This window comes from Mastigoproctus giganteus, chromosome 13, assembly GCF_048544385.1.
Source record: "Mastigoproctus giganteus isolate SK-2022 chromosome 13, ASM4854438v1, whole genome shotgun sequence".
NCBI lineage: Eukaryota > Metazoa > Arthropoda > Arachnida > Uropygi > Thelyphonidae > Mastigoproctus > Mastigoproctus giganteus.
Window position 1 is genome coordinate 6,317,592 of NC_143587.1, and position 26,034 is coordinate 6,343,625.

Below are 26,034 nucleotides of genomic sequence, written 5' to 3' on the forward strand. Positions count from 1 at the left end.
AATAGCCTCTAAAATTAAGTCCCTGAAGGCTTTCCATTTAGAATTCAACATTGGTAACATCATCAGTTGATCCTACTTTACAGAATTTAAAAACTGTCTGAGACCCCTGTAGTCAGCTTTACGAAAGCAATAGCCCTTCCCTTTAGCCTTGATGGTAGTTACATCTTTAAGTAATTCCCACATCAGTACATTGTGATCACTGTCACCTAGTGGTTCCTTTGTCTGCAAATTCTTAATGCATGAATAATCACTGCTGATAATCAAATCAAGAGTATTACTCCCTCTGTTTGTCTCTCAAACATGTTGCTGTAGAAAACAGTTATCCAATAAATCCACAAAAGTCTTGCTAGTGTGCAAGTGACCAACCCACAAGTTCCAGTCAATATCTGGAAAGTTAAAATCCCCCATTATAAGACATTCTGATTTACTGGCCCGTCTATTTCTCTGCACAATTGCTCATTATACTCATCAGATTCATTAGGCCTATAACTCACACCTACCTCTCATTTTTCCTTTCCCAGTGCTTATGTCACACCAAACAGACTCAATATTGTATTGTCCACCAACATCAATTGGATGCACTTCCTTAGATTGTGTTTCTTAACTAACAGCATAACCCCTCCTCCCTTCCTGTCCTGTCTATCGTTTCTGTACACATTGTGCTCCCCAAATTCCAATTCTGCACTGCTTATATCTGTGTGACACCATGTTTCTGATATCCCAACAATATCTGCCTTTGATGTTTTGACTAGCACTTCAAGTTCATCAAAATTTTTAACTATACTCCTAGCATTGGTGTACATGCAAGTATACGTTTTGACATCTATTATGTAATCATCTGTTTTTTCAATTTATTTATGTTCCCTTTACCTGTGTCATCTGAGTAAGAGTAAGAATGCCATCAGCATTTAGTTTACTTGATCTATTTAAAGCATTAAACATTTAATGTTTCGGGCTTTACATTCTGCAGTAGTAGTTCTTGATAAGAGTACCCTTTTATGCTTCTAACTAATCTTGTTTCTCTTCTCTTCTCTGCACCTGTTAAAACAGTTCCACATTATTCATAAAATGAGGCCACCACACCTGTATGCAGTACTCAAGATATGACCTTTGGTTTATAAATAAGATATTTACCTCCTTCTCCCTACTGACAAAATTCCTGTTTTATTTGATGAAACCCCATGAGCTGTTGTTAAAACAGATCCACATCCATGATATCAACAGTTAAATTAATCATTTTGGGATAATAGAGAGGAAAACGAAAGAAAAATTGTTCAAGCTAATTCAAGCTAAATATAAAAAAGGGAATTGAATCTATCCAGTTATATTAAGGGAGACATTTCTGCTTGCTAAGACATAAGCAAACTCTTAGCCATAATTCTGAGAGCATCTTTGGATTCAGTGGAGGAATCCAAATGGAATTGACTCCCTATGGAATTGAGGTTTGAAAATATATACCTAATTCACAAAGGGAGATCAAAGGGTGACATTGTCTTATAATAGGGCATTTTAACTTCCCAGATATTGACTGGAACTTGTGCATTGGTCACTCGCACACTAGTAAGACTTTTGTGGATTTATTGGATGATTGTTTTCTACAGCAGCATATTCGAAAGGCAACCAGATTGCTCTGATTATCAGCAATGATTCTTCATGCATTAAGAATCTGCAGTTAAAGGAACCACTAGGTGGCAGTTATTGCAGTATGCTGACGTGGGATTTACTCAAAACTGTAACGCCATCAGGGGTAAAGGGAAAGGTTTTTACTTTCATAAAGGTTTTTAAATTCTGTGCAATGGAACCAACTGATCATGTTACCAACAGCAAATTCTAAATAGGAAGCATTGATGAACTAATAAGTCTCGTGGCAGAAAAGAAAAATGAATGGGATACATATAAATTATCAGGTGACACAGAAGACTATGGTAGATATGAGATAGTCTGAAATGAAGTCATAAAGGCGGTTAGGCAATCGAAGACAAAATATAAGAAATCTTTGGCAAAGGGGAAGAGCAAGGACTTTACTTATGTAAACTCTAGAAGGAAGGGGATGAATCGGATTGGTCCACTTGGACCAATAATTATGACCGCTTCCTTGGACTCAGAGGAGGTCCCCATGGACCTGAGATGTGCAAATGTGTCCCCAATTCACAAACGGTGACAGGAGTAATTACAGACCTGTTAGTTGCTGATTAAAAAAGCACTGCAGGATCATCTAGACAAGACTGCAGTTACAGTTCAGACACAGCATGGGTTTGTTAAGGATGAGTCTTGTCTGAACGATTTGATTGGATACCATGATGGGGTCACAAAGGAACCAGATGCAAAAAATAATTTTTTTTATCATATGTTTGGATCTTAGGAAGGCTTTTGATACTGTTGCACATGGAAGACTGCTGTACAAATTGGGGCGGTATAGCATTGGGAGCAAATTTATGCTTATGGATAAAGGAATGGTTGAGTGGGACAAGATAGAGTGGTAATCAATGGACACTGCTCTTCATGGTCTAATCTTATTAGTGGAGTTCCCCAGGGTTTAGTGTTGGTTCTATTGTTATTTTCTGTATTTATTAATGATATTTAGGAAGGCAGATCAGGCTTAATGTCTAAGTTTGCAGACGACACTAAGGTTTTTTTTAGCATTAGTAGAGGCATTTGATGCAAGAAAGCAAGCTTATGCAGCATCAGCCAAAAAAAAAAAAAATTAAATTAAAATAAATAAATAAAAAATAACCACTTCCACTTCACCCCTCTGTTCGTTCGAAATACCTGTCCAGCTGAGCCTTAAACTTATTTAGGCTATCAACTTCCACGACAAGGGATGGAAGTCTATTCCACCAACCAACCACCCGCTGGCTAAAGGCAAATTTCCTCACGTCTATCCTACATCTGTCTTTTCTCAATTTGAATTTATAGGTTGGCAGTACTGCAGCAGGATCTAGAAAAGTTGAGCAGACAGGCTGAGAGGTGGCAAACGACATTTAGCATTGACAGATGTAAAGTACTGCATATGGGTAGCAGTAACCTCAGAGAAATGAACCAACTGGGTAGCATTACACTCAGAGTAGTGGAGAATGAAAGAGACCTGGAGTAATTGTGCAGTCAGATATGAAGTTTTTTTGAAAAGTGCACACAGGCTGCAGAATAGGTTATGGGTCAATGATATACAGGAATTTTTCTAGAAGGAATAAGGAGGTGATTGTCCCTGTGTTTAAGATTTACTCAAAACTGGTCAGACCACATCTTGAGTATGTATACAGGTTGTAGTAGTAGTAGCATGTGATGCAAGAAACCAAGTGTATGAGCTTATGCAGCATCAGCCAAAAAAAGAAAAAAAAAATTTTACAAAACAATTCCCTCTAAATGTTTGTCCAATTCCTCCTTAAATTTATTTAACCTATCAACTTCCACAACGACAGATGGAAGTTTGTTCTAGCAATTAACCACCCGATGTGCAGAAAGGCAAATTTCCGCACATCTATTCTACATCTTTATTTCCTCAATTTGAATTTATGCCCCCTTGGGTTCATAATCTGAACAAGTGGAAGAATCCCATCAGAATTCAGCATGCTCAACCCATTCAAAGCCTTATAAACCTTGAATCACCTCGCAGATGCCTAGTCTCCAGCCACTGCAATTTGCAGAACTTAAGCCTCTCTTGGTAAGAGGATTCCTTCATTCCCTTCACCAGTCTTGTTGCCCTTCTCTGTACAAGGTCAAGCAAATCTACATCCTTCCTAAAATGAGGCCTCCAGACCTGTATGCAGTACTCAAGGCATGGGCTGACCATTGCGTTATACAGAGGGCCAATCATCTCCTTTTCCCTGTTAGCAAAATTCCTGTATATCATTGACAAAACCCCATCACCTGCCCTGGCAGCCTCTCTGCATTGCTCAGTAAAGTTCATATCTGACTGCACAATTACTCCCAGGTCTTTTTCATTTTCTACCACCTTAAGTGTAGTACCACACAGTTTGTACGTTTCTCTAGAGTTCATCATCATCATCAGCCATTTTCAATCCACTGCAGGATGAAGGCCTCTCCAGCAACTTTCCAGTTCCTTCTGTTTTGAGCACTGGCCATCCATTTACTACCCACAAACTCATGAATTTCATCTATCCATCTCCGCCTTTGTCTTCCAGGTTTTCTTCTAACTCCTCTTGGATACCATTCTGTTATTTTCTTAGTCTATCTGTCATCATGTCTTCAAGCTATGTGTCCTGCCCAAGACCATTTTAGTTCTTTAGTTTTGATAAGAATGTCCTCTACTTAAGTTTGCTGCCTAATCCATGTGTTTCTCTTCTTATCTAACAGTCTGATCTCTAGCGTTACTTCTACCATATGCAGTACTTTGCATTTGTCAATGTTAAACTTCAGTTGTCACTTTTCAGCCCATCTGCCCAAATTTTATAGATCCTGTTGCAGTGGCACAATGCCATTACTGTCATAACAACCCTGCCAACCTTTGTATCATCCAAACTTCAACAGTAAGCCTGATATACCTTTATCAATGTCATTGATAAATATACAAAACAACAGCGGACCCAACACCGAACCCTGTGGGACTCCACTAATAACATTAGTCCACGAAGAGCAGCATCCATTGATTACCACCCTCTGTCTTCTCCCAGTCAACCATCCTTTTATCCATTGTAGCAACTTACCCTTAATACCATTCTGCTCCAATTTGTACAGTAGTCTTCCATGCACAACAGTGTCAAAAGCTTTCCTGAAATCAAAGTATATGATATCAAAATTATTTTTTGCATCCAGTTCCTTTGTAACCACATTATAATGCCCAATCAAACGTCACCACATGACTTTCCCTTAACAAACCCATGCTGTGTCTGAATTATTGCTGCAGTCTTGTCTAGATGATCCTGAAATGCATCTTTAACCAGTGACTCCATTATTTTACCCAGAACAGAAGTTAAACTAACTGGTCTGTAATTACTTGTGTCACCGTTCTGTCCCCCTTTGTGAATTAGTGATACATTTGCATATCTGCAATCCGTGGGGACCTCCCCTGAATCCAAGGATGCTCTCATAATTATGGCTAAGGGTTTGCTTACTTCCTTTGCCACATCCTTTAATATAACTGGATAGATCCCATCCACCCCAGATGCCTTTCTTATGTTTAACTTCAACAATTTCTCCTGCACTTTGGTCTCAGTTATTACAAAATCATTAAGCGCCCTGCTACAATTTGATAACCTTCTGGCATTTTAAAACCTTAATAACTCCTCATGTGTGAATGTAGATGCCAAATACTCATTCAGTTTGTTTGCTATCTGAGCAGGATCATCAACAGTCGAACCATCGATATCAAATGTACCAATCAGATTCATCCCCTTCCTTTTAGAGTTTATATAAGTAAAGAAATCCTTGCTGTTTTTTTTTAGCATCCTTTGCCAAAGATAGACCAGATTACAGACTAGCTTATATCTGCGATAGGCTTCTGTGTCGCCTGATAATTTATATGCATCCCATGCATTTTTCTTCTCTGCCACAAGTCTCATTATTTCATTTGACAACCATTTTTACCTAAATCTCTTATTTTAATAGATATGAAACTTTTAGTAGCTTCCACGATTAATTCCTTGAATGCTTCCCACTTAGAATTTGCTGTTGGTAACATCATCATCAGTTGATCCCACTGTACAGAATTTAAAAACTGTCTGAGACCACTGAAGTCACCTTTAGGGAAGCAAAAACCCTTTACTTTACCCCTGATGGTAATTATATCTTTAAGTAAATCCCACATCAGTGCACTTTGATCACTGCCACCTAGTGGTTCCTTTATCTGAAAATTCTTAATACATGAATGATCCCTTCTGATTACCAGATCAAGAGTATTACCCTCTCTGGTTGCCTCTCAAACATGCTGCTGCAGAAAACAATCATCCAATAAATCCACAAAAGTCTTACTAGTGTGCAAGTGACCAACCCACAAGTTCTAGTCAATATCTGGAAAGTTAAAATCTCCCATTATAAGACATTCTATTTACTAGCCCACTCTATTTCTCTGTACAATTGTTTATTGTATTCATTCAAGTCATTAGGCCCATAACACACTCCTACTCTTATTTTTGCTTTCGCACTGTTTATTTCACACCAAACTGACTCAACAGTGCACTGTTCATCTATCTATATCAACTGGATGCACTTCTTTTATTTTGTTTTTCTTAATTAACACATAAAACCTCCTCCCTTCCTATCCTTTCTGTACACATTGTACTCCCCAAATTCCAATTCTGCATTCCTAATATCTGTGTGACACTACGTCTCTGCTATCCCAGTTTATTTACTATACGATATATATGCAAGTATACATGCACCACACCTATTCTTAGTTACCCTAACACATCCCATATACCCACCTGTTTCACGATGACTGCCATCAGTCCCTGAAACCCCCAGCACCCCTCGCTCCAGGCCGCTGCTTATACTAATAGAAGTAGTGCAAGAATCATCTTCACCTCTGCCCGCAGCTACTTTTAACCTTTTATTCTGTGACCCCCCCCCCCCAAGCTAGCAGTTTTCCGTACCCACCGAACACTGCCTCGATAGCATCAGCAAATATTCTTGCACCCTTTCTATTTAAGTGTATCCCATCCCTGTAGAAGCTGTCTCTCCTGTTAACAATCACAGACCAGGCTGAAAAAAATTTCTACCCCTTGAGGCTTGCACATTCCCTCCAGGGCCGCATTGATTGACAAGGCTCTCATCATGTACTCCCTCCTGTCGTGTTTGAGCAGAATTTCAGACACTTTCAAATTTTACCCTAACTCACGACCTTTTTTGCAACATTGACCTGTACATGTTAAGCAAATCTGCAGATCTCCTACTCTTAATGTCACTGGTGCCAACATGTACAACAATATCACCCTTTGTGCCCTTAAAAGATGATATATGCTTCACAACTTCATCAATTTTTGCCCCTGGTAGACATACCCTGATCCTATTCCATCTATTCTTTTTACACAATATATTCCCAGTTTCCCTGATAATAGAGTCACCAACTATAACTAACTCCTGTGGGACCAGCACATTCTGCCTTGGAGATTGCCACTGTGTTGCCTGATGCCCAGGAGTGAGCTCTGGCATTGAGTTGGGCAGCTGAGAGCTTGACAGGCCCCTCATATTAATTTCGAGGGCATCTATCCTACACCTCAAGCTCTCATAGACCCCTATTAGAACACTGAATTGACACCTAATTTGTAGACACTCTCTGCACCTGGCACACACAAAGACATCCTCCTTGGCTAGATCATGTTCTGTTCCAGAGAGTTTGGCAAACATTTCACAAGTTGCACATTTTTTTTGGGCTGTGATGCGTTGGAGAATCACCTCGCTGAGTTCTCCCCCGAGTCACAGCACTTCTGCCACAAATTAATAAGATCAATAAATTTAATTAATTAATTGCCAATACTACACTATCTAATAGAATCCTAAATGCAGTGATGCGTATTACGCTATATATTTTTACGTTAGAGCTACCTAGTTACCACAATTAAAACTTTGAATTCCCTACCACTCTATACAAAAACAATGGCTGCAAGATTCGAACGAAACAATGATTTTACGTATATTAAGTAGTAATCTACAAAAACTCTTATCTAAAATAAAAATAACCAGCATAACTAGAACTATAAGGCTACTTCTAAAGTACAATATAAAATAACGATTAGGTAAATAACATAGCAAACACTTATTGCTTTTTCGGAGCCTGTAATTCACAGCTGTAATTTTTAAAGAGAGTTAGGCGAAAATGGGGTCTGGAGGCCTTATTTTCGGAAGGATGTAGGGCTGCAGGAACGAATACAGAGAAGGGCAACAAGATTAGTGAATGGAACGAAGGGTTGCTCTTACAAAGAAAGGCTTATATTTTGCAGATTGTAGTTTGCAAATGTTGAGTTGCTATAACAAATACAGAGAAGGCTTGCTCTTATCACGAAAGGCAAAAGTTCTGCAAATTGCAGCGTCTGAAGACTATGCACCTGCGAGGTGATCTGATTGAGGTATATAAGGCCTTGAATGGTTTGAGCAGGCTCAGTGCTGACAGAATACTTCCTCCTGCTCAGATTATGAACCTGAGGGGGCATGAATTCAAATTGAGGAAAGATAGTTGTTGTAGAAATGATGTGCATAAATTGCCTTTAGTCAGCAGATAGTTGATTTCTGGAACAAACTTCCATCTGACTTTTTTGAAATTGATAGCTTAAATTTATTCAAAGAAGAAGTGGACAAACTTTTGGAGCAAATGGATGGATGAAATTGGTAGGTTTTTTGACTGATGCTGTATAAGCTTGCTTTCTTGCATCATATGCTTTTACTAATGCTAATTTATAGACAACTTATAAATGATAAATTTTAGTTCCTCTTAATTCAGTTTCCTCTGTGACTAATCTAGTAAGTAATTTGGGAACTAATCTAGTAAGTATTTGGGAGATAGTATTCCATTGATGAATTCTCACTCCTGTTTTTTTTTTTTTTTTTTTGTTGTTGTTGTTGTTGTGTAAGCATTAGTAGAGACATGATGCAAGAAAGCAAGCTTATATAACATCAGCCAAAAAAAAATACCCCTCCCATTTTACCCATTCATTCACTCCAAATGTTTGCCTTGAACTTATTTAAGTTGACATCCACTACAACAGATGGAAGTTTGTTCCAACTATCAACCACCTGCTGGCTAAAAGCAGATTTCTGTATATCTATTCTACAATTGTCTTTCTTCAATTTGAATTTATATCCCCTCACGTGAGTAATCTGAGGAAGAGGAAGAATCCCATCAGCATTGAGCTTGCTCAAACCATTCAAGGGCTTATTCACCTAAATTAGATCACCTTGCAAGTGCCTAGTCTCTAGGTGCTGCAATTTGCAGAACTTAGGCCTTCCTTGGTGACAGCAACCCTTTGTTCCATTCACCAATCTCGTTGCCCTTCTCTGTACTCGTTCCAACAGGTCTACTTTTTCCTAAAATGAGGCCTCCAGACCTATATACGGTATTCAAGGTGTGGCCTAACCATTGCCTTATACAAGGGGACATTCACCTTATTCCTGTTAGCAAAATTCCTATATATCATTGACAAGACACCATGAGCTACTCTTGCAGCCTGTCTGCACTGCTCAGAAAACTTCATATCTGACTGCACAATTACCCACCAGGTCCTTCTCATTCTCCACTACACTGAGTTAGTATCACACAGTTGGTACATTACTCTGGGGTTACTGCCACCCATATGTATTTATGGCAGAATAACAAATAAACGATTTAAAACAGTAGTTCAGCAAAATATTCTCCTTGTTCTCATGATCGTGAGAATAAGAAGTTTGACTTCTGGGAGGGTTTACTGGTGGAACATTGTTGAGAGGGCTAAAACCCACCCTGGGTTATAACGCCAGAAGAAGATGACGAAGAAGTTTAGCAAAAGAAAATGGGAATAGAAATCATTCAGATCATCCCATTTGGCATTGTTGTAACTCCACATAATACAATAATACAAAATGGTTTTAGGCAAAAGCTCTTTTGGAAAGGTAGCAATTCCAGGTTTTGATTTCAAATAGTTAAAGGACATCCAGTGGTAACTGCGTACAGTCAGTCCTCGTATAGCACGATAGTTGTGTTCCTAAAAACCCTCGTGCAATGCAAAATTGTGCAATATAAACAACAGGCTCTATGGGGAAAAATAGGGTTAGGTGCAACCACCCAAGATTGAACACACATTTGTAACCAAAACATTACCAAGCACAATAAATAATTGTAATAAAATACTTACGTATTTTATTACGTAATAAAAAATATTGCTAATACTTTTGCTTCTATCGTAAGCAAACTTCTTTTTTGTTTGATTTTCTATCCAAACAGATGACAGCCATTCCATCTCTTCCAATTCTTTGTATCTTAATCTAATGGATTTTAATTACACTTTGAGTTGTTTCTGCTATGAAAGTTTTTATTTTCTCTGCATTCTTTGTAATTCCTGGCGTTGCCTCATTTAGGCCTGTAGCACGTGCAGTATCACATGGTCTTCCATTTCGCTCAAAGTGTTTCACAATTTCATATTTTTTTCTCTATCGACAGAGGCAGACTGGCCATAAGCCTTACCAGGGAAACCACGGTGGCTCGGAGGCCGGTGTGATTCTGGCCATAAACGCTAGTATGAGGCCACTACAAATTTTCCCGGGTAAGAATTTTTGACCCAGTCCGCCTCTGTTTATCGATATTGCTTTTCCTTTTCTCTCTGAATCTGTAGTGTCTTCACCAGGATGCTTCCTTTTCACACCTTTTAAATATTTTACTCATTTTTAGGGAATAAAACAATTACAAAATGAGGAAGCATGCTTGATATGCATAAACAAAGCTGTGCACGTGTAGCAACTGAACAAACAACACCATAAAGGCAACTCTATTAACACCTCACTAGCTCATTTTACTAAAGCACATTTCTGGGGGTTACTACCATAAAACAATAAAAACAATTTCCAGTTGCGTTCCTGCTAGTAGAATCTGTTATAAACTGGTAGTAAACTCGATCTAATTGCATTTGCGATTATACCAATAGCTGGAATTTTATGTTATTATGGTGAAATGTGTTTCTCCTTCACTGATATAAAAAACATAAATACATTTTCAGAATCTTCTCTTCATTCCTATCGTGTTGCGTTCAGTTGGAGTTATTCCACGTCCGACTGCCATTTCTTGTAAACACAAAGGCAAATCGTGCATAAGTGAATTTGGTTCGTGTTATATGCGACATCGTTCCCCTATTTATAAATTGTGTATGATCGAATTCGTGTAGTGTAAACACGTGTTATACGATGACTGACTGTACTTTGAATTTTTACTGGTGATGGAAGATTAGTAGGTAGTGTTAGATGTATGGTTATGATTGTCTGTAATTAATAAAAATAAAAAATAAAAAAAATAAACGAGTTGTATAAAGGCCTCAGTAAAGTTATGTTTCAGAAAGTTGAATAATGAAGAGAAACATTAATAAAATTCTGAATGAGTTATTGAGGTGGAAGACACAGATACAACAAATGGTTTTTTAAAAATGAAATAGACATTCAGAGAGGAAATTTCAAATTAGAGAAGAGTAGATGTAATAACACAATGTCTTTAAAGGGGAAGAAATCATAGAATCTATAATTATTCTTTAATTAATAAGTGGCAACTGAGAAAGGTGATATTCGTGATTGTTAAAAAAAAATTAAGGGATGCTTGGAGGATTGTGGATGAAAATGGACATCATTGAGATTACAACTGAGATCACATATATTTGTGAAATGAATTTGGAAGTTTTGGGAGGTTTAGTTCTTGCAGATCAGTTTGTTCCAATAGTTTGACTCTTGATGATGCATTGTTGTAGATGCGGCAAAGGTTTGGAGGGGAACATGAAATGTGGTAAGGAAGTTTCTAAATACATGTGACAAGGTATACTGTACATACACATAGCTCTTTATCATAACAAGATTATTCACTATCTGAGTTAATGCCTCCAAATATTAACAGTAGTCCAATGGATTGTTTAGTGACAGATCTGTAGAAACCATTTTAAAGCTATTCTTCCCGTGAAACGTAAAGAATGTTGAGCACACCATGATGACTGCCATAACCTGAAAAGAAAGGCATAGTACATTTTAGAAAAAAATGGAAGATGCCCTAGATGTGTTCTAGGGTCTTCTGTTGTCAGAGAGAGGCTTTGCCATTCCTCTGTGCGTGTGAATGCTATGCCTCAACCCTTATTTATATTGATTCATACCCGAGTGGCTTGCCTTTATTATATTTGGTATTGGAAATATGTCCGTTGTTACTAACAGTAATAGCAGTGATAGAAAATGATTTGGCTGCTGATAAATGACTCTATTTTGCCAAAATTCACTGCACTGCACTCATAAATGCCACTTTGAATATTGTCTCTGTGATGTTTTAGACTTTTAAGTGATATCACTAAACAAACTCAGGTGTGGTAAGACTGAGATTGACTTAGCCAGTCTCATCCGAAGGTATTGGTATTTTCCTGCATGAATATAGTCAATTGAATTATTTTAAATATATTCTATTTAAATTATATATATTTTGAAATTTCCCATTGCCTCATTTATTGCATATTTATTGCATTTATTGAATATATTCAATAAATGCATATGAGAGGCAATGGGAAATCTTTACAGATACTGTGGATAATTCTCTCCTGTTAGGTCACTTACAGTAGCTATTTAGTCATCACCAACCAATTAGAGCAATTGCACCAAAAAAAAAAAAAAACAATGTGTGATTTCTGGTTCAATTAAATCATATTTAGTTAAATATTTTTTAGGTGCTAATTGAAGTGTGAGGTTCCACCAATACATCATTTAATTTCTTCTCTCTTTTGAGAAGTTTTGTATTAATTGGTGTTTTTATTAATGGTACTAAAAATAAAAGGCAGCTTAGAATAATAATATTTCTACACCAAATTAATTTTCCCATTTCAGGTGTACATTAGTGCAGGAAAAGTTTTTACTTTGGCAGATCATGTACGACGACTGGAACGTGAAGTACAGTCTATGACATCTGATACTAGTGAAGATGGCATGTCATGCTTAGAAAATCAGGTTGCTGAAACTGTGGCCCGAGTCATTAGCAACAATACACAGGTAAATGATAATTTACCACAGCCATGATGAATTATTTAGTTTTCAATGGTGTGCCTCATATTTTTAATACTTCAAGGAATTGTATAGCTAACATTATATCATTCTGTGTCTAATTTGAATTTTAAATTATAAAAATGTATCATTTTTATAATACATTCAGTTCTGCTATAACACGGTACATGTGTTCCTAAAAATCTCCGTATTATCGCATTTTGCGCTAAAAACAATAGCGCTTATTGGTAAAATAAGGATAGAGGTAGAGCACTCAAAAAAACTGTTCTGTGTGGTAAGTAAAAGACTAAAAAATATTTGAAATCTAATAAAATTGCTAACACAGCTTTAAACATCTTAAATTTCTAATAAATAAATAAATATTACAGTAAATATAGCACTATAATATATGCATACTAATTAATATTTCTGTTCACTGACTTTTTTTATTGTAAAATTTAAAACAGTAAAAAAGATAAGCAATCAATAACAACAAAGACAGCATGCACAAATTAGCATTAGCATTAGTAGAGACATTCGATGCAAGAAAGCAAGCTTATGCAGCATCAGCCAAAAAAAAAAAAAAAAAACTCCGATTGAAAAAAAACCTCAATTTGAATTTATGCCCTCTCAGGTGATTATTCTGAGCAAGAGGAAGAATCCCATCAGCATTGAGCATGCTCAAACAACTCAAGGCTTTATACGCCTCAATCAGCTCACCTCACAGGTGCCTAGTCTCCAGACACTGTAATTTGCAAAACTTAAGCCTTTCTTCATTAAAGCAAAACTTTGTTCTGTTCATTAATCTTGTTGCCCTTCTCTGTACTTGTTCCAACAGCTCTACATCCTTCTTAAAATGAGGCCTCCAGACCTGTATACAGTACTCAAGGTGTGGCCTGACCATCCCCTTATACAAGGGGATAATCACCTCCTTATCTCTGCTAGAAAAATTCCTGTATATCATTCACAAGACACAATGAGCTACTCTTGCAGACCGTCTACACTGCTCACAAAGCTTCATATCTGCCTGCACAATTACCCCCAGGTCCTTTTCATTCTCTACCATTGTCAGTGCAGTACCACACAGTTGATACATTATTTTGGGGTTACTGCTTCCCATATGTAGTATTTTGACAAATGTAATGTTAAACATTTGCCATCTCTCAGCTCATCTGCTCAACTTTTCTAGATCCTGTTGCAGCAGCATTCTGTCATTAGTGTCATTAACAACTCTGCCAACATTCATATCATCTGAAAACTTGGACATTAAGCCTGATATACCATCATCAATATCATTTATAAATACAGAAAATAACAATGGACCCAACCCTGAACCCTGAGGGACTCCAATAATATTAGTCCACGAAGAGCAGTGTCCATTGATTACCACTCTGTCTTCTTCCACTCAACCATCCCTTTATCCATAGCAGCAGTTTGCCTTCAATGCTGCACTGCTGCAATTTGTACAGCAGTCTTCCATGTGCAATGGTATCAAAAGCCTTTCTAAGATCCAAATATATGATATCAGAGTTATTCCCTTCATCCAGTTGCTTTGTGACCACATCTTAGTATCCAATCAAATTGGTCAGACAAGACTTCCCCTTAACAAACCCATGCTGTGTCCGAGCTATAATTGAAGTCTTGTCTAGATGATCCTGCAGTGCTTCTTTAACCAGTGCTCCATTAATTTCCCTGGTGGAACAGAAGTTAAACTAACAGGTATATAATTACTTGTGTCACCTTTTGATCCTCCTTTGTGAATTGGAGTTACATTTGCACATCTCGAGTCCATGGATACCTCCCCCGAGTCCAAGAAAGCTCTTATAATTATGGCTAAGGGTTTGTTTACTTCCTTTTCTGTCTCCTTTAATATAACTGGATAGATCCCATCCACCCCAGGTGCCTTTCTTATGTTTATCTTCAACAATTTCTCCTCCACTTTGCTCTCAGTTATTGCAAAATCATCTAGCTCACTGCCAGAGTTTAGTTCACCTCTGGCATTCCCCTCCCTGAATAACTCCTCATGTGTGAATGTAGATGCAAAATACTCATTTAGTTTGTTAGCCACCTGAACAGAATCATCAACAGTTGAACCATCGATATCCAGTGGACCAATCTGATTCCTCCCCCTTCTTTCTAGAGTTTACATAGATAAAGAACTCTTTGCTGTTTTTCTTTGCATCCTTTGCCAAAGATTTCTCATAATCTGCCTTTGCTTGCTTAACCTCCTTTGTGACTTGGTTACAGGCCAGCTTATATCTATCATAGGCTTCCATGTTACCCATTAATTTATATGTATCCCATGCATTTTTCTTCTCTGCCACAGATCTCATTAGTTCATCTGACATCCATTTAGGCCTAAACCTTGAACAGTATTTCTTAGTTGGTATGTAAAGCCTAGTAGCTTCCAAGATTAATTCTTTGAATGCTTTCCATTTTGAATTTTCTGTTGGTAACATCATCAGTTGGTCCCACTGTATAGAATTTAAATACTGTCTCAAACCTCCGTAGTCGCCTTTATGAAAGCAAAAACCCTTCCCTTTACCCTTCATGGTAGTTACCTCTTTGAGTAAATCCCACTTCAGCACACTGTGATCACTGCCACCTAGTGGTTCCTTTATCTGCAGATTTTTAATGCATGAAGAATTACTACTGATAATCAGATCAATAGTATTACTCCCTCTAGTCGCCTCCAGAACATGCTGATGTAGGAAACAATCATTCAATAAATCCGCAAAAGCCTTGCTAGTGTGTGAGTGACCAACCCACAAATTCTAGTCAATATCTGGGAAATTAAAATCTCCCATTGTAAGACCTTCTCATTTACTGGCCCACTCATTTATTTCCCTGTACAGTTTTTTTTTTTATACTCTTCACAGTCATTAGGCCTATAACACACTCCTACTCTAAATTTTGATTTCCTAGTGCTCATGTCACACCAAACTGACTCAACACTGCACTATCCAGCGATGTAGACTGGCTGTACCTCCTTGGATTTTATGTGTTTCTTAACTAATAGCAGAACCCCTCCTCCCTTCCTATCCTGTCTATCCTTCCCGTACACAAATTTACTCCCCAAATTCCGGTTCTGCGTTCCTTATATCTGTGTGACACCACGTCTCTGATATCCCAGCAATATCAGCCTTTGATGTTTTGATCAACACCTCAAATTCATCAAATTTATTTACCAAACTCCTAGTATTGGTGTACACGCAAGTATACATGCACCTGTTCCTATTCTTAGCTACCCTAACACAATCCATATGTTTACTTGTACCACAATGACTCCCAGCAGTCTCTGAAATCCCCTGCATCTTGTTTTCCAGGCTGCTGCTGATTCCAGTAGAAGCTAATCACTGTCACCTCTGCCAGTGGCTACTGTTAATCTATTAGTCTGTGAATCTAGCAGTTTTCCGACCCACCTAACACTGTCTCGATAGCATTAGCATATATTCTTGCACCCTTTCTATTTAAGTGCATCCTATCCCTGTAGAAGCAGTCTCTCCTGTTAACAAATTGCCAAGTGAGATGCACAGTAACAATTTTGCGCATTAAAAATAGGAATGAAGAGAAGATTCTGAAAATTTATTTGTTTTTTTTATGATTGAAGATTTCATGGAAGAGGAAACACATTTCACCATAATAAAGTAAAAACCCACAGAATTCCAGCTATCAGTATTATCGCAAATGCATTAAGATCGAGTTTACTACCCATTTATAATTAGATTGCACTAACAGAAAAGCACAATAAACCAGAAACTGAAAATTGTTTTATGGTAGCGATCTCCAGAAATGTACTCCTCTGCTCATGCTGTCACGCCTCACGAAATTTCTGGTTGAACTGAAAAATGTGAGCTCTTGAAAACATGAGTTGGCCTACAATATCTTGCGAATACAGCGAATGACAACAGTGTGACCCCGACCAATACAACTACAGTAAATGGGAAATATAGCTCGCACATTTTTTAATCTTCGTAAACTTGTATGTATTGCTGTGCAGGTTGCTATATTCAGCTTGGTGCCAGGTTTTGCATTCGCCTAATGTTACTCGCAAACGAAATCACACATGAGCAAACGCAAAAATCAAATTATACCCGCATTGTTCCCTAATATATCATTCGCGTTGCCAAAATGTGCATTATAGCAGAACTGACTGTATAGAAAATTGCACTTTTTTTTTTTTTTTGTAATTAGAGAATTTTCAAAGAAATGGAAGAAACAAAAGTATCCTTGTTTTCTTTTCTTTTTTTTTTTTTTTTTTTTTTCAGTTTATTTCCAATTAATAGTTGGAATAGAATGGTCTCCTTTGAGACCATTTTTCTCCCATTGGGAGGAATATTGTAGCAGTTAATTGTCTGAATATGAATTACTTTTTTCTAAGAATTTCACTGTAATCACACATTCTTTGAGCTGTAGTTGGGCTTCTTTTAAAGGAATGGTGGTGAACATTCTTAAGTTTGAACACCAGGTGTTGTGGCTGTTTTGAATGGTTCTGAACATTTGAACTAGTTTTCAAACTTAAGAGGCTAAATATCAAACATGAGGACCTTTTAGTTTTATTTGACTTCAACTCACTCCATGTTCACCACCATTCCTTTAGAAGCCAAACTACAGCTCAAAGAATCTCTTGACAGCCACCTTGTAATTAGCCAACCCAGAACCCAGACACCTCCCAATAGAAGACTTTCTGGAACTTATCAACCTCTCAGTAGGATCTGCCTACTTCTTTAAAGGAAATTTCTTCTCAGAAAAGTCCGGTCTCAGCATCTGCAAATCACTCTCACTGCTCTTGGCTGAGATGTTTATGACCAGGCTGAAAACCTTAAATGGTCAGAGGTTAAAACCTAAATTCTGGGAGCATTATGTCAACAACATATTGTGCATCTGAAAACGGAGGGGTGAAATCAGAGCCTTTTTTTTTTGTTTAGTTGATGCTGCATAAGCTTACTTTCTTGCATCGAATGTCTCTACTAATGCTAATGCTACACGCAAAGTTAATAAGATAGAAATCAAAGATTAAAAGAAATTAAAACTAAAAGAAATGAATAAGAAATTAAGTAAAATGACATAGAATAGAATAAAGTGTGAAAGTAATTAAAATAATATAAAATAATTATTTTATATTATTTTAATTACTTTCACTTTATTCTACTTTTTTCATTTTATGTTATTTTATTTTACCTCATTACTTTTAGTTCTTTATATTTGTTTTTTTACCTCATTTGTTTTAATTTTTGATTTCTATCTTATTAACTTCTCTTGTATACGGTAGATTTGGTAGTAATAACCTACTCTTATATATCCTTTCAATATATCACTATTTATACATTATGGTCATAGAATTTGTTTGCCTAAGCAGTGTCCCTGGTCCATAATACCAAATATTTTTCTTTTTTCACTCTAATCCTCTTCCATTCTTTATTTAACTACTTACATTTATCATATATATATATATATATATAAAACATATGTGAAATATTTGTTAAAAATGTAGAAAAATATAGAATTAGAGAAATAGAAAAAGAGTATCAGAACAGATTAATGCCATCAAAATATTGATTGGACATTACATCACTCTGTAAAACATATAATACATTATTTATTGAACTGAATACCAAGGTCATAACTGATGAAATTTAATAAGAATTTGGAATATAAGTATTAGGGGTGAAAAATATACCTATAAGGCCATAGGGCCAAGTATTTAGGTAACCTAAGTTGGACTTCATTGTTCTACCCTATAATTAAATACATATTTTATAATAAAATAAAATATTAAAAATAAAATGGTGTAGCAAATTACTGATTAATGGATACATTGAATGGAACGTTAACGAGGGCTTGCGCCACTGAGTACATCCTATCAATAATTGACTAAGGCTATGTGTTTCTTTTTGTCATTTGCTGCTAAATTTAAAATTTATTGCATTATTATATTAGAGTATTGAAATTATATTCTTAGTATATTTGAAAACTGGCAATCACTCCTAATACTTATATTCCAAATTCTTATTAAATTTCATCAGTTGTATGATCACCTTGGTATTCAGTTCAATAAATAATGTATTATATATATAACCGAAAATAAATATAAAATTAAAATCAAATTGAAACATATGCCAGTAGTATGGCAAAACTGTAGAGCGAAAATTTAACATAAAAATTAAATCAACAGCTCACTGTAGTCGAAAGCCTCCGGCTATTTATTTTCTTAATTTATTTTATTTTTTTACTGTCATTATTCAAACATACATATATAATATATATATATATATATATATATATATATATATATATATATTGGTCGATTTTATTTAATTAAATGTTATTAATCTGTAGGCAATTAGGTGTATATGGCTCAGGCTGCCAAGTTAGCAAATGTAGACTAGCTTTAGCCTAGGAGGCCTATAAACGTTATTTTTTTTTTATTTTTTTTTTTTATGAAAACCCCAAACACGAAAGGTATCAAAACCTATAGTACTTAGTACCATGCATGGGTTGAAGGAGAAGTATGGGGGGGAGGGGGATGCCGGAAACTTTGCTCTAGAGACTAAACATGGGTTTCACCACTTCAAGCTTCCAATAAGCAAAGTGGTGGTATCTGCAATAAGGCCTCTGAGGTTGGGATTATTCATAACTACCAATTTTAGACACACACACCAACCGTTTATGACTGGTTGAATAATGAAATAAAATAAAATAAAATGATAGAAAAGACTGTAAAATAATATTTACAAAAAACTTTTAATCATTTACAAAAAACTAAACTATAACAAAAGTAAAATAAGTTAAAATGCATTAAAATATAAATATAAAAGCAATAAAAAGACGATAAAAAACACTAGAGCTTTCGGAGGTGTCTTCCTCCTTCCTCAGTAATAGTGAGACTTAAATGACACATCCTTAAATACCAGGTTCACGGCACACGTGGATGACCAGGCGCATACTCAGCATTCCTTTCACTTGTACCGGAACCGGAAGTGGGCTGGACACGTGGAAAATTAAAACGTTTGTCTCTTGTCAAAACCACCGCCTCAAAAAGGGGGTGAAGCCTAACTCCCCTGTCTCTGTTTATACTATTGTTACCAGAGGATCCAATCCACAGACTTTCCAGCCACTTGCGGTCCCAGAATCTGTGCGCCCGGTCCAGGATGACAGCGTTGTCGGGGGAGATCTGGTGTTGTTTTTCCCAATAGTGCTCGGCAATGGCGGATTTATTGAGCTCTGCAGTCCGTATCGCTCGTGAATGTTCTCCCAGACGGTCCTTGAGACGCCGTCCTGTCTCCCCCACGTAACATTCCCCACAATCCGGGCATGTGATCTCATACACGACCCCACTACTAGAATCCCTAGTAATGGGGTCTTTGACCTGTGACACTACTGTGTGCAACCTCCGGCCTGGAAGCTGCACACAGCGTGTCTGAAAGTCGCGAAGCATCCTCGCAATGCGATCTGACAGGCCCGGATAGTAGGGAACATACACTGTGGTAAGCGGTACAGGCGGAACTACCCGATTGGGCTCTTCCTCTCTGTTGTATTCATCAATGACCCTCTGGGGGTAACCGCACCTCATAAGATCCGTCGTGATTTGCCTAATTTCCTTCTCCCTCTCCTCAGGGGTACTGCAATGCGTTCTCACCCTACCCAAAAGTGCTCTGGCCACACTATTCTTATGTTGGACAGTCTGTGCTGTCCTATAATGTGTGTACTGGCCCCTACACATTGGTTTCCTATAAACCTTAGTTCTAAGTCTGGGGCCTTCCCTATATACCATTATGTCCAGAAATGGGAGGGTACCATCTATTTCTACCTCCGAGGTAAATTTTATGAAGGGGGAGAAACCATTGAGAAACGAGACCACATCTTCCTCTCTCCCCTTCCTTACAATAGTAAACGTGTCATCAACATATCGTTTCCACTTACGCATAGGGAACTCCAATCTTGCGAAAACCCTATTCTCAAATTCCTCCATAGCCAGATTTGCAACAATGGCGCTGATTGGAGAACCCATGGCTGTACCGTGAACCTGTTTATACATCACTCCTTGGAAAACCAAGGTTGTACTAGAAAGACATAATTCAACAGCACCACATATATCTTCTATGTTTAGGTGGGATCTAGCACTTAAAGTATTATCATTTTGTAAAGCCAACCTTACACATTCTACCCCATGTGCTATGGGGATACAAGTAAATAATGATATAACATCTAATGACATCATCATCTCGTCCTCCCCTATTTCTTGACTCCTTACAAAGTTCACAAATTCCGCACTGTCTCCAATGACCAACGTGGACCGCCCCACAACTGGGGAAATCAGCTGCGCCAGATATTTAGATAAAGCATACGTAGGGCTACCAATGAAGGAAACTATGGGCCGTAATGGAACATTCTCCTTGTATGTCTTAGGTAACCCATAAAATCTGGGCAGTCGACACCCTGTTGCATGCATGGACCAATACTTGTCCTTTGGAATCTTTTCCATCTTTAGCCAGGAAAGTAGCATCTTATTTACACGCTGTTCTAAGCTAGCCAAGGGGTTTCTGTGAACAATCTTATAAGTACAATTATCACCTAATAAGTCTAACGCTTTCTTGTGGTAATCTTCTTTGTTTAATACCACAGTTGATCTGCCTTTATCTGCTGGTAGGATTATAATATCTTCGTCCCGTTTAAGTTCTTCTAGTGCTTTCTTCTGTTTCGGAGTAAGATTTGGAGCAATCGTTTTTGCTTGGCCAGGATGGCGACAGCTTTAACACGAATTTGATTAGCAATATGTTCAGGTAACTTGTAAGGAAGACCCCTCCGAAAGCTCTAGTGTTTTTTATCGTCTTTTTATCGCTTTTATATTTATATTTTAATGCATTTTAACTTATTTTACTTTTGTTATAGTTTAGTTTTTTGTAAATGATTAAAAGTTTTTTGTAAATATTATTTTACAGTCTTTTCTATCATTTTATTTTATTTTATTTCATTATTCAACCAGTCATAAACGGTTGGTGTGTGTCTAAAATTGGTAGTATGAATAATCCCAACCTCAGAGGCCTTATTGCAGATATAGTTAATGTTTATGGCCATACAGTTTTGCGGCACATCCGAAGGTTCCAGAGATATAGCATAGCTGAGTCTAAACAGCAACAGCACTTAAGGTTTGCCTACCGTTGCAGGGATCATAATCTTATGCCACATGGATTTAGGATCAAGGCACCATTTAAAGATGCCCGTTTGTCCAGGATTATCATATGGTATCAAAAGAAGGTTTTGAATACATAGATTCAGAAACTTCATGATGACTTGAGACATAGTAGGAGATTGATTGATGTAGCATTAGGTGATATTAGTAGTAGATTGTCCCCCCTACACCTGATAGGTGTGAAGAGGTTAGTTCTGGAGAGGACGAATAGGATTACCTATTCTTATAAACAGAGACATATTAGGAAGTTTCACACATTATTAGAGGAGCAGTCCACTGTATTTAGGGGTAGCGACCATTCCAACTTTATTCAGAATTTAAGTGGCAAATCGTTAACCCAAGAACAAGAGAGACTATTGGCTCTTGGACCTAAGTTTGCATTGCTACCCCCTAAACCTCCAATTACCGAAACATCTATGGGTATTGAGAGGGCAATTAGCAAGTTACCTGAACATATTGCTAATCAAATTCGTGTTAAAGCTGTCGCCATCCTGGGCCAAGCAAAAACGATTGCTCCAAATCTTACTCCGAAACAGAAGAAAGCACTAGAAGAACTTAAACGGGACGAAGATATTATAATCCTACCAGCAGATAAAGGCAGATCAACTGTGATATTAAACAAAGAAGATTACCACAAGAAAGCGTTAGACTTATTAGGTGATAATTGTACTTATAAGATTGTTCACAGAAACCCCTTGGCTAGCTTAGAACAGCGTGTAAATAAGATGCTACTTTCCTGGCTAAAGATGGAAAAGATTCCAAAGGACAAGTATTGGTCCATGCATGCAACAGGGTGTCGACTGCCCAGATTTTATGGGTTACCTAAGACACACAAGGAGAATGTTCCATTACGGCCCATAGTTTCCTTCATTGGTAGCCCTACGTATGCTTTATCTAAATATCTGGCGCAGCTGATTTCCCCAGTTGTGGGGCGGTCCACGTTGGTCATTGGAGACAGTGCGGAATTTGTGAACTTTGTAAGGAGTCAAGAAATAGGGGAGGACGAGATGATGATGTCATTAGATGTTATATCATTATTTACTTGTATCCCCATAGCACATGGGGTAGAATGTGTAAGGTTGGCTTTACAAAATGATAATACTTTAAGTGCTAGATCCCACCTAAACATAGAAGATATATGTGGTGCTGTTGAATTATGTCTTTCTAGTACAACCTTGGTTTTCCAAGGAGTGATGTATAAACAGGTTCACGGTACAGCCATGGGTTCTCCAATCATCGCCATTGTTGCAAATCTGGCTATGGAGGAATTTGAGAATAGGGTTTTCGCAAGATTGGAGTTCCCTATGCGTAAGTGGAAACGATATGTTGATGACACGTTTACTATTGTAAGGAAGGGGAGAGAGGAAGATGTGGTCTCGTTTCTCAATGGTTTCTCCCCCTTCATAAAATTTACCTCGGAGGTAGAAATAGATGGTACCCTCCCATTTCTGGACATAATGTATATAGGGAAGGCCCCAGACTTAGAACTAAGGTTTATAGGAAACCAATGTGTAGGGGCCAGTACACACATTATAGGACGGCACAGACTGTCCAACATAAGAATAGTGTGGCCAGAGCACTTTTGGGTAGGGTGAGAACGCATTGCAGTACCCCTGAGGAGAGGGAGAAGGAAATTAGGCAAATCACGACGGATCTTATGAGGTGCGGTTACCCCCAGAGGGTCATTGATGAATACAACAGAGAGGAAGAGCCCAATCGGGTAGTTCCGCCTGTACCGCTTACCACAGTGTATGTTCCCTACTATCCGGGCCTGTCAGATCGCATTGCGAGGATGCTTCGCGACTTTCAGACACGCTGTGTGCAGCTTCCAGGCCGGAGGTTGCACACAGTAGTGTCACAGGTCAAAGACCCCATTACTAGGGATTCTAGTAGTGGGGTCGTGTATGAGATCACATGCCCGGATTGTGGGGAATGTTACGTGGGGGAGACAGGACGGCGTCTCAAGGACCGTCTGGGAGAACATTCACGAGCGATACGGACTGCAGAGCTCAATAAATCCGCCATTGCCGAGCACTATTGGGAAAAACAACACCAGATCTCCCCCGACAACGCTGTCATCCTGGACCGGGCGCACAGATTCTGGGACCGCAAGTGGCTGGAAAGTCTGTGGATTGGATCCTCTGGTAACAATAGTATAAACAGAGACAGGGGAGTTAGGCTTCACCCCCTTTTTGAGGCGGTGGTTTTGACAAGAGACAAACGTTTTAATTTTCCACGTGTCCAGCCCACTTCCGGTTCCGGTACAAGTGAAAGGAATGCTGAGTATGCGCCTGGTCATCCACGTGTGCCGTGAACCTGGTATTTAAGGATGTGTCATTTAAGTCTCACTATTACTGAGGAAGGAGGAAGACACCTCCGAAAGCTCTAGTGTTTTTTATCGTCTTTTTATTGCTTTTATATTTATATTTTAATGCATTTTAACTTATTTTACTTTTGTTATAGTTTAGTTTTTTGTAAATGATTAAAAGTTTTTTGTAAATATTATTTTACAGTCTTTTCTATCATTTTATTTTATTTTATTTCATTATTCAACCAGTCATAAACGGTTGGTGTGTGTGTCTAAAATTGGTAGTAAAGTGGTGGTATTTCACCAGTTGATGAAAGTCATCTACCACATACAAAATAATGGATGAGTGTGGATCTAGTCATGAGTATGAAAAACATGCACTAGAAACAAACTCATCCATATAAATGAAATGGTATTAAAAATAATATGATGTTAAAATAATGAAAATAACAATAAAAATGCTAATAAACAAAGTAAATTTCAATAACATTCCCTCACTTGGCCATCAATCTGCTACTTCATCGGGGGCTTTGAGCAGAACGATAGCCAGACTAAAGGAATGTCTCATACCTACCCGTTTCTCTTGTCCCCGTACCAGTTTTGCCAGTTATAAATTTTTAAGTGATAGTATAATTTAAATTGATAGAAAATCAATGAGATTGGATAATGTGTTTAGTTTAATTTACATAAATTTTTAAATTTAAATTTAAATTTTGCCAACGTGTTGTCTGAAACAGCAAACTGGGTTAGGTGACACAAAGCCCAACGGGTATGTATCAGAATAAATGAGAAAGGTTCTTATTTCCGTCTTGTACTATGGTGGTCAGACTGAAAGGGGGGTAAATTCCTGCCTTCTGGTTGTTTTATATGTTGATAAGATTATACTGCGGAGTCGCGCCTTTTGTATACTATAGTGTGATGGTGAAATTGCTGTAGGCAATATATCCTGTGTCAATGCGAGTGTTTTGAAAGGCATGGGTGGGTTTATATTTATGCTTGTGGGGGGGGGGTTGCTTCTGATGTCGGAAGGAACCTATATAAATGAAATGATGTGTTTATACCATTACATGTGTTGGAAAATACGAGCAGTATGTTAATAAAAATGTGTTGGAAATTACAAGTATGTCAATAAAAATGGGTTGCTATACCCTGGACACACACACACACACACACACACACACACACACACACACACACACACACACACACACACACACACACACACACACAGGGTTGTTAAAATTAAAGTATCCCTATGTAGAGGGCTCTGGAGCGAGTTCTAAGGCTTGTACTGAAGAGAAATTTGGACAACAGGTACAATAAAGAATGCGCTCGCCATTTATTGAAACAAAAATTTATATTTACAAAATTTGTCACTATATGGCGCTGTGGCAATACAAATCACTTAAGCAGCACTGCAATTGTTCAGTGTGTGTCCTCCATTTTGGTCAACAACAGTTTCCATTCGAAGAACAGCATTTTCTATAGCGGAACGTAACGTGTCAACTGGAATAGCCAGCACATGATGTCTAATGCTGTCCTTCATATCTGCCAGAGTTTGATATCCTTCCCGGTACATCTGGTTCTTCAAAAAACCCCACAACCAGAAGTCGCACGGGGTGAGGTCCGGTGATTGGGGTGGCCAAGATGTCTGGAAACAACGGCTGATAACCCATTCGTCTGTAAAGTGTTGCCTTAGCAATCTTTGGTCACAATTGTGGACGTGGGGTGGTGCACCATCTTGCACGAATATGGTATCCTGAAGGCACCCATGTTGTTGTTGCAGCTCTGGTATTGCGAAATTTGCCAACATTTCATAATATCGCTGTGCAGAGATGAAACAGGTGCGGGGTCCAGTCGGTGTTACCTGTTTAACAAAATATGGCCCAGTCGTGAATGT

The 26,034-nt window shown here is 37.9% G+C and overlaps 1 protein-coding gene across 1 annotated transcript in view; it reads left to right on the forward strand.

Moving 5' to 3' along the window:
* Positions 1 to 26,034, forward strand: part of LOC150075740 (uncharacterized) — a 311,310-nt gene that overhangs the window by 243,151 nt on the left and 42,125 nt on the right. Inside the window, exon 20 of the mRNA XM_090387858.1 lies at positions 12,481 to 12,642. Within this exon, the coding sequence (XP_090243984.1) occupies positions 12,481 to 12,642 (162 nt within the window). The remainder of the gene's footprint in view (positions 1 to 12,480; positions 12,643 to 26,034) is intronic.